At 59.2% G+C, this 9,229-nt stretch overlaps 1 protein-coding gene across 1 annotated transcript; it reads left to right on the top strand.

Annotated features, from left to right (window-relative positions):
- The first annotated feature begins 660 nt into the window (after window positions 1-660).
- DIPK1B (divergent protein kinase domain 1B) lies at window positions 661-8,502 on the top strand. Its single transcript, XM_056350941.1, has 5 exons — window positions 661-973; window positions 3,787-3,921; window positions 6,137-6,244; window positions 6,463-6,639; window positions 7,263-8,502. The coding sequence occupies exons 1-5, from the start codon at window positions 911-913 to the stop codon at window positions 8,073-8,075; spliced, it is 1,296 nt and encodes a 431-aa protein (XP_056206916.1). The 5' UTR covers window positions 661-910; the 3' UTR covers window positions 8,076-8,502.
- The last annotated feature ends 727 nt before the right edge of the window (window positions 8,503-9,229 follow it).

Here is a 9,229-nt window from a genome sequence, read left to right as displayed (position 1 = left end):
GGGCGGGGGGATGCCCGAGGGTTGAGATACCCAGGGAGACGGGATGCCTGGGTGGGTGGGACACCTGGTCAGTGGGGTGAGCCTGGGTTGGGATGCCCGTGGAAGTGGGATGCCCAGGGAAGTGGAATGCCTGTGGGTGGGACCCCTGGGTGGTGGGGTGAGCCTGAGGGTGAGATGTCTGGGGACTGGGATGCCCTTGGGAGTGTGATGCCCAGGGGAGTGGGATGCTCAAGGGGGCTGGGATGCCCGGGGGGGTGGGATGCCCAGCAATTGGGATCCCCAGGGAGGTGTGACCGTGGGGTGGGTGGGATGCCTGGGGGGGTGTGATGCCAGTGTGAGTGGGATGCCAGCGTGGGTGGCATGCCTGGAAGGCTGGGATGCCCAGTGAGGTGTGATGGCAGGGTGGGTGGGATGCCCGGGGTGTGTGATGGTGGCATGAGTGGGATGCCCGGGGTTGGGATGCCCGGGGTGTGTGATGGCAGCGTGGGTGGGATGTCCGTGGGGGTGGGACCCCCGGGCGGTGGGGTGGGACCCCGAGTGGCATCCCCAGTTGGGGGGAGCCCTGGAGCTGGGCTGATCCGGCGTGGCTGCGGCCCGCGCGGGGCCCCGGGGCGGGTGGGGCGGGGGCTGATGCCGCGGGGCCGAGCCGAGCCGAGCCGAGCCGAGCCGAGCCCGGCAGCAGCCCCCCGCCTCCCCCAGCTGCGGCGGAGCTGCGTGCGCCGCCCCGCGCCGAGCCGGGCGGAGCCGCGCTGAGCCCCGCCGGGCCGGGCGCGCTGCGGCGGTGCGAGCCATCGGCGCGGCTCGGCCCCCCCTCCGCACCCCCCCGGCCCCCGGCGGCGAGGCGGGGGCCGCGGCCGCCCCGGCCATGCCCCCCGGAGCCTGAGGCCCGCGTCCGCGGGGCGCCCGCAGCATGCGGAGGATCCGGCGGCTGGTGCATCTGGTGCTGTTCTGCCCCCTCTCCAAGGGCCTGCAGGTACCGCGGGGGGGGGGGGAATGCGGCGGGACGAGGCGAGGGGGAGGACGCACCGGGCCGGGGGGAGCTCGGTGATGCCCGTCTCCGCATCCTGGCACCGGCCGTGCACAAAGGGACGCTCCGCTGCGGTGCCCCCACCGGCCGGTGGCCAAGGGCTGCGGGGCAGGGGACCGGCACCGGGGGTCTGGACCGGCCCCGGGAGCCGCAGGCGGCTGCATAACCCGCTCCGCGGTGCCGGGGGAGCCGCACCGGCCGGGAAGCACCCGGGCAGCCCACCCGCCAGCCTGCATCGATGAATGAAGAAGCCGGTGCAAGCAGGGCAGGGATGACTCTTCCCTTCCCTTCCCGTCTTTCTTTCCTCCTCCCCCCGCGCCCCCCCCTTCCCATCCCTGAGCTGCCGGGGGGGCTGGCGGCCCCTCTCATCGCTCTGGGGACCGGCGGTGGCAGGGCCAGGGATGCTGGCCTGGGTGTTTTCTCTGCAGCCATGCGACGAAAACCCCTGACTCTGGTGAAGGTCCTGGACCAGAGAGGTTATCCAGCTGGAGGGGAGAGGCGGGGCACGGGGGGGACACACACCTGGTGACAGAGGGTGCTGGCAGGGTGTGGGTGCAGAGCCCTGGGCTCAGCGGGCGCAGGAAGGGCTGCGTGGCCGAGGGGAGGTTCAGGGGGGTGGCTCTGTGGGTCCCCAGGACAGCCAGGAGCTGGATGGGTGCTGCAGCTCCACTCCCCGGGGAGATGGGCCTTTGGCTGCTGAGCTGTCTTCTTCCAAGACAAAAGGCCTGAGGAGCAGTTGTGGGGGGCTGCGGTGGGGGGCAGGGGCTGGGGACTGTGTCTAGCAGGGAGGGCGAAGCTGGGTGTGGAGTGAGGGTGGGCAGGAACTGGGGGTAGGTAGCCCTTGCACTGGCATCACCTGTGTGGATACCCCATGGCAGGGGGGTGACAGCGACACCAAACCACCCCTGGGAGTGCACCAGCCCTGGCATGGTCCCCACTGCTGGGACCCGCTGTGAAACAATGGCAGGGCGCTGCAGGGGAACCACGGGGATGGAGCAGGGTTTCATGATGCTGCATCCGTTTTGCCTTTGAAGTCAGTTATGGCCCAAAGTTGTTTCCAGGTACCCCAGAGTCACCTTAAAACTAAAGGGAAGGGTAACACCTGCTGGCGCAAGCTGCCAGCCGAGGGGGTGGGCAGGGAATGCGGTGGGCAGGGAAGTCCCTGTGCCTTGAGCTGAGCTCCTGGAGGAAATCTTAGCACCAGCTATGAATCCAAAATACTACCAAAGCCCGGCAGAACCTCTCATTGCAATGCATCCCCCACTTCCACGTCTCTTTTCACCATCTAGGGGACAATGAAGCCCCATGCTGTGCTTAGGTCACAGTCCTGACCCCCCTTCTGCTTCAGGAATGTGGTGGATTCAAGGTCTGAATAAGCAAAACGGGACATTTGGGCCATGCCATGGCTTTGCTGTGCCAAGATGTGTCTCTAAGCGGATAGTCCATGGAAAGGGCCCCTTTGCTGAGGGCAGGGGCCCGATGGGTCGCGTACCCACCACTGGGCAGTTTTCAGGGGGGCTATTCCACTGGGGAGGATCTCACAGGTCGCAGTGGTGTGTTTGACTTCAGGGTCTTGAGCTGGTTTTCCACTCACAGGAGCAGCCACCAATCCTTTGTCTTGGTGAAGTCCTTGCTGTGCCCAGGTTCTCTTCAACAGCCGTTAATTAGCAGTGCCATTGCTCAACAGGCAAACCCAGCATCATGGCCCACTTCACACTTCGGCATTTCCAATTAACGTGCAAAATGTCACCATTTCGAGGCAGACCTGCCTGCTGATTCCTGTGCAGCCCGTTTGTCAGAGCCAGGGCGAGCCCAGCCGCTGGCTGCAGCCGGGGGTGGGGGCAGGCAGGCACTGCCTCTGGTTGCTGCCGCGGGGCAGAGCCCTCCCAGCACTTGGCCGGAGGCCAGGGAGGAGGCATTTTGGAGGTGGGAACAGTTTTGGGCTACGGGAATTGATGCCACATCCACTCGGATCCAGCCCTGTTCCAGCAGCACCTCGCGGTCTCACCAGCTGATGCAGTGCAAGGAGAGAGGAGGGTTTGGAGGTGGCCACTGGTCAAGGGCTTACTCGGCCTGGTGTGAAGCAGGAATTATCTATAGAAGCTGGAGGGAATGGAGTGTCTGATGCAAGGATTAATTCCCTGCCCTTAGCAACTGCCGGGGATCCATGCCATGTCATACGGGTCAGGTAAACCACCTATATTGTGGTGAGGCCAGATGGCAGCGCAGGGTCAGAGGGGAAGAAAGGAAACCAGGAAAACAAAATCCCACTGCCAGCCTCCAAATTGTTTGCACAAAGTATTACCCATGTGCTTCCAGGTTTGTTACTTGCCTGCTCCCACACGGCGATGGCAGCCTCCCGTGCCCACGGGGCTTTGCAGGGATGGTCTGCTGGGAAGGATCTCCCTGGGCAGGAGCAGATCCTCTCGCAGCTCCGACGCTGAACCCCGGCGTTGCAGAGGGCAGCGGGATCTGCCCTCGCGTTGGCAGGAGAGCGGCTGTACGTGGCTGCAGCTCCCAGGCACAGCAATGCACAGCATCCAGCTCCTCGCAGCCCAGTGCTGTAATCTCCCTGCTTTTAGGGAATTTTAAGTGACCTACTTGCAGCAGGAGTTGCATAATAGACTAGTGAATTTTATTTTAAAAAGGCTGAAGGTTTCACCAATGCTCAGCTTGGTTTGTGTAGAAGTCAGCCTTGTCCAACTGCCACCAACCTGTCCAGAGCCCTGCCCTTCACGAGTGTTTTCTTTTCCTTCCAGAGTCGCCTCCCGGGCATCAAGGTGAAATACCTGCTGGTGGTGTGGCTGGGCATCTTCGTGGGCAGCTGGGTGGCATACATGCATTACTCGTCCTACTCTGAGCTCTGCCGTGGCCACGTCTGCCGGATGATAATCGTGAGTGGTGGCCAGCAGCCCCCGTGGCTGTGTTGGTCCTGGTTTGGGGTGCTGGGGTGAGCAGGGCTGCGGGACCCCCATTTCCAGTGCCCCCAGCCCCCTGCTGCAGTGCCTTGCAGCTGGGCTGGCAGCACTGGGGCAGCATCCTGCACAAAAGCTGGGCCGAGGAGCTCTGCTGGCAGCTGCTTCACCAGCACTGTCCCTGGCATCACATGGAGCTCAGAGCGGGAGAGGTGACCTTATCCTGCCAGGGCGACAGTGAAACAATTTAATGAGATGTTGGAGGGAAGCAGGCCAGGGCAGGCCAGGCAGACACGGGCAGATTAATGTTTGTGGAGATGAAGTTGCAACGTCAGGGCAGTGAGCAGGATCTGCAGGCAGGGAGAGCATCGTGCCAGCCCCGCTGGGTGACACAGAACCAGAGAAAAAAGGGGAGCACCAGTCCCTGGGTACCTCTCTGTAACTACCGACATGCCCTAAAGAAAGCACCAGCCTGCACAAAGAGCAGACCCCTTGTGGGAGCTTGGTTTGGTGTGTTTTGCCCCTGCCTGGGGTTTGCAGTGGGGTGCAGCCTCTCCCCACAGCATCCCCGGGGCTGGCAGCCAAGCGGGGCCCCCCAGGAGTGCCGTGTGTGCCCCATGGCAGGGGAGCAGGACGCCTGCCCAGCCCAGGCGAGGAGGGGGATGCCAGGCTCTGCCTGAAAATGCCTCGTTCATCAATCTTTCAGCAGAGAAGGGAGGCAGGAATTGCCATAACAACAGCAATGATCGTTTAATTTGATTTTCTGCGTGACTCCGACCATGGGGTCTTGGGCGCTAATTCCTGCTCTGAGCTCAGGGTTTAAGATGCCGTGTCTGGCTGTGTCCCCTGTGAGCAGGTCCAAGGGTTAATTCCCATCCACATTGATGAGGAGGGGGAATAAAAAAAGAAGGAAAAGATGCAGTGAATTTCTGCAGCTCCGTTTCCAGCCCTGAGGCTGCTGTGCCCTTGCTGAGAAGCTGCAGAGCTGCAGCCTCTCCTGCCCAGGGATGCCTCCAGCTCTGAACCCAGCCGCTCCACTTGCGGATCAGAGCCACCGTCTGTCCCTGTCGCTGCCGCTGCCTGGACCAGGGCCAGCCCGTTTCACAGCAGGGGCTGCTGCTCTGCTGAGCAGCCTGTGCATCCCCATCGCCGCCCAGCCGCATGCTGCCCTCTCCTCCAGCCCTGGAAGCTCCCCTAACCCCCTGGACTCGAAGCGGGAGTACCCAGGGGCTGTCCCCTGCTGTCCCTCCAGCAGCACAGGGGGGTCCCAGCTAGCCCAGCCCCACCGTGCCCACGGCACCGAGCCACCCCGAAGGGCCCTGCCTGCAGCCAGGAGCTCTGCCCACAGCTGCTGCCTGTTTGGCCAGGGCTCAGCCCCAGCTTTCCCTGCACACTCCTCTCCTGGGTCTCCCCTCTTAAAGTCCTTGCTCTGGGGCCAGGAGAAACCTTTGGGTCCTAGAGCAGAGAAGATTTTGGATTTCTTTGGAGGACCGAGAGTGGAGACTTTGGGGGTAGACTCTGAGCAACTGGCACTACATCTCCATGGTCTGAGCATAAGGCGCTCCGCTCCCTCCCAGACACCCTGAACTGGCTGAAGTGGCTGCGCAGGTGCGACATCACCCGAAGCCACCTGCACGCCGTGCCGGCACAGCCAGGATGCCCCATGGCTGGCACCATCTCATAGGTTGCCAAATCTGAGGCCAAAGTGATATTGAAGTGGTGCCCCCAAGCAGCCCCTCTATGCTCAAGAACCTCAAAACACCAGGAAAGGAAGAAATTGTTGGCAATGGGAGATTCTTCTCTTGCCTCCAAACAGCCTGCGTGGCTTGGCAATCAGATGTGCCTCTTTTAAGGGGTGTTTCTTTCTTGTGTACGAGACTCGCATAAACTCGGAGGAAACGGGCTCACTGGGGATGCGATAGCATTGATGATGCTGTCAGTTTACAAAGGTAAATTGAAAAACTAAAGTGCCAGCCCCAGCTCTGCTGCAGGAACAGGGGGATGAGGGGTTTGGGCACGGCAGGTGATGGGTGAAGGACTGGTGGGAGGCTGGGGAGGCTTGAATGCCCCCAGCTTGTGTGTGTGGGGTGCTCCACATCACAAGCTGTGGGACTGAGCCTGGATCCATCAGGCTTCTTCAGGCACATGGGGAGCTGTTCCCACTGATCTCCTCTCTCTGCCTTCCCCTCCCCAGTGTGACCAGTACAAGAAAGGAATAATTTCTGGCTCCACGTGCAAAGACCTGTGTGAGGAGCGCAGCCTCCTCTTCCAGCACTGCCTCTCCTCCTCTCCCACCCAGCAGGTAGGTCTCCGCCCCACTGGGGAAACCACCGCACGGCAGGGGATGGGTGCAAGCATCAGACCTGGGAAATATCCTCCTCCACCCACCCATGTGTCTGCTCCTCATCCCACCCCCAGTACCTGTCCCAAACCAAACCAGAAACCAGTTCTGTGCAGTTGTTGAGAACAGTTGTTGCTGTTTTCCTCCTGTCTCAGGGGTGTCCCCCTCTTTTGCTGTAGGTTTACAGTGGGCTCTGGAGGGAGAGGGAGGTGATCATCAAATGTGGCATCGAAGAAGCCTTGAAGGCAGACAGCCACCCAGACTCTGTGCCCAGGAGGGACGTGGTCCTCTTTGACAAACCAACACGAGGGACATCGATGGATGAGTTCAAAGAAATGCTCCTCAACTTCCTGAAGGTCAGTGCGGAGGGTCCCTCTGGGAGCCTGTTGCCCTGGGATGCCGCTTGCGAGTTGGAAAGGCCAGTTGTGTCTGTCCTCCCCCTTAAACAAAAGCTCCTTTGGCCCTCGCTCCCCCATCTGCTGCTGGGTGCCGGGCAGGGCTCCTGCCGTGTACTGCAGAGTGAGTACTGGATTAGCTGCGAAAAACCTCCATTCTGGCACGGAAATTCCTGTCGGCAAGATTTCAGTACCAGCAACCCTGGAGGCTGCCGTACCGCAGCTGTGGGTGGCATCTGCGCCGGGCAGAGCTTATTCACCAGCCCACGGGCGGCCCTGGCGGTGCTGGCATGGCTGCAGCCGTTAGCCCTGTGCAAGGCTTCTGCGGCGGTGGCCAGCAAAAGTTTGCTCCCATCTGGGTTTAGAGCAGCCCTGAGGCTGGTAAAATTCTGCTGGAGCTGAATCTGCGCAGCCATACGTGATTGGTATGGTGGTTTTTTGTATGACAAAATTTGCTGGAGTACGACGGCGGTTTCCTCCTCTCCCAAGCTGGGTTCTCTGCTCCCCCAGTTCAGGTTTGCAATAGGAAGCCCGAACACCAGAGAGCTGCAAGGGTCTGATGCCGCTTCTTGTTCTGTTCACAGTCCAAGCTGGGAGATCAGCCTTCTCTGGCAGCCTTGGTGAGCCGGATCATCGCCATGGCAGATGTGAACCGGGATGGGAAAGTGTCTTTAGCAGAGGCCAAATCCATCTGGGCACTACTTCAGCTCAATGAGTTTCTTCTCATGCTCTCCTTGCATGAGAAAGAACACACTTCCAAGCTGCTGGGGCACTGTGGGGACCTCTACGTCACCGAGAAGATCCCTCACACCTCCCTCTATGGCGTGGATGTCCCCCCCTTCCTCCAGTCGCTGCTGCCTTCAGTCGTCCACCAAATCATCCACCAGTGGTTTGCACCAGCGTGGCCCCGGCGGGCAAAGATCGCCATTGGCCTTCTGGAGTTTGTGGAGGAGATATTCCACGGGACCTACGGGAACTTCTACATCTGCGAGACCGGCTTTAAGAACGTGGGCTACAACGACAAATATGACTTCAAAATGGTCAATCTGAGGAAGGTGGCAACGGAGATGACAATCAGAGGTTTCCTCAAGGGACGTCACTGTGAGCAGAATGTGGACTGCACCTACGGGAAGGACTGTATGGCGACGTGTGACAAACTCATGAAGCAGTGCAAAAGCGACATGGTGCAGCCCAACCTGGCAAAGGTCTGCGGCTTGCTGCAGGACTACTTGCTGTACGGAGCACCGCTGGAGCTGAAGGAAGAGCTGCAGAAACAGCTCCGAACCTGCATGACCCTCAGCGGCCTGGCCAGCCAGATGGAGGTGCACCACTCCCTCGTGCTGAACAACCTCAAGACCTTGCTCTGGAAGAAGATTTCAAACACCAAATACTCCTAACAGGGGAAGCACGGCCCTGGAGTTTAGAATCTGCAGTCTTGGAGTAAAGTCCAAGGGTTGAAGGCCTGTTTCTCCATCCTCTCCCCCACAGGAAAAATAGACCCTGCACAGGGAGTTCAGCGTAGCTGCAGCCCCTTCTCCTTCATGGAAAACCAAGCATCATGACTTCCACCGCCCAGCAGGATCATCGACACAGTCGGCGAGAGTGTGCTGCGGAGCTGGGACACCAGGAGCCGGGCTGAACAGGCTCGAGGGAAGAAGATGACACGGAAAGCGATAAGGAAGTGGAGCCCAGCTGGATGCATCTAACTGTTTCTTGATTAACAGGAAAGCAGTGCAGAGAGACGAGAATGAATCATTCATGCTGTACTTGTCACATCTTCTTTTGATGAACGTCTCTGATGTAAATAAATAGCTTTTACGTGAATCACACCAGTACATCAATAGCAAAACAGCAGCCTTTTAAGTTCCAGCTTGCTTGTGATCTAAAAAGGAGAAAAAGGTAATTTCCTTATTCAAAAGTCTCTCCTTAAGTGTCTGAGTCATCTGCCAGCAGATCCAGCTGTAACTTAGGAAGCGGATAAGCTGCCTTTTCCACAGTGGAGAATCCTGGCAATTCTTTCGTTCCTTTTTCAAGTGCCTGACCCCAGACAGTGATGCGATGGCTTGTGTGAGGCTCCCGCCCGCGGGCCGCAGTTGGCAGCACAGGCCATTCCTCTCATGTCAGCTCTGGAAGCGTCTAAGGCCAAGAATAGCTCAAAGGGCTCAACAAGAACAATTCTGGCTGGTTAATGTGTGCGCTCCACGTGTTACTTCCCACAATACTCAGAGCAGGGATAAGCCAACCTCTCGGTTTAATTCTCCTAAAACTAAGCTGGGCTTGCGCTGCAGAGGTTAAAGATTAATACCAGAATAATCCAGTGCTTCTCTCATTATTAAAATGAATTTCCAGGCAAGCTTTCAGCAGCTTTCAAGACATTTGTTTGGCTGTTGTATGTGCTACTGGGTCTCTAACTATAGTCTGTTTCCTTTAAATGCTCAATTATAGCAACATTTTAAAACTACAGGTAGAGAGGAAGTTTACGTAAACTACCCCAAGCTTGTTCTGCTCCCAGCACAATCGTATTCCTGTTGATGGACCGTATGCCAGCGCT

This window comes from Falco biarmicus, chromosome 9, assembly GCF_023638135.1.
Source record: "Falco biarmicus isolate bFalBia1 chromosome 9, bFalBia1.pri, whole genome shotgun sequence".
In the NCBI taxonomy this organism is placed as follows: domain Eukaryota; kingdom Metazoa; phylum Chordata; class Aves; order Falconiformes; family Falconidae; genus Falco; species Falco biarmicus.
Note: the sequence above shows the minus strand (reverse complement) of the source record. Positions and strands in the feature narration are given on the sequence as shown.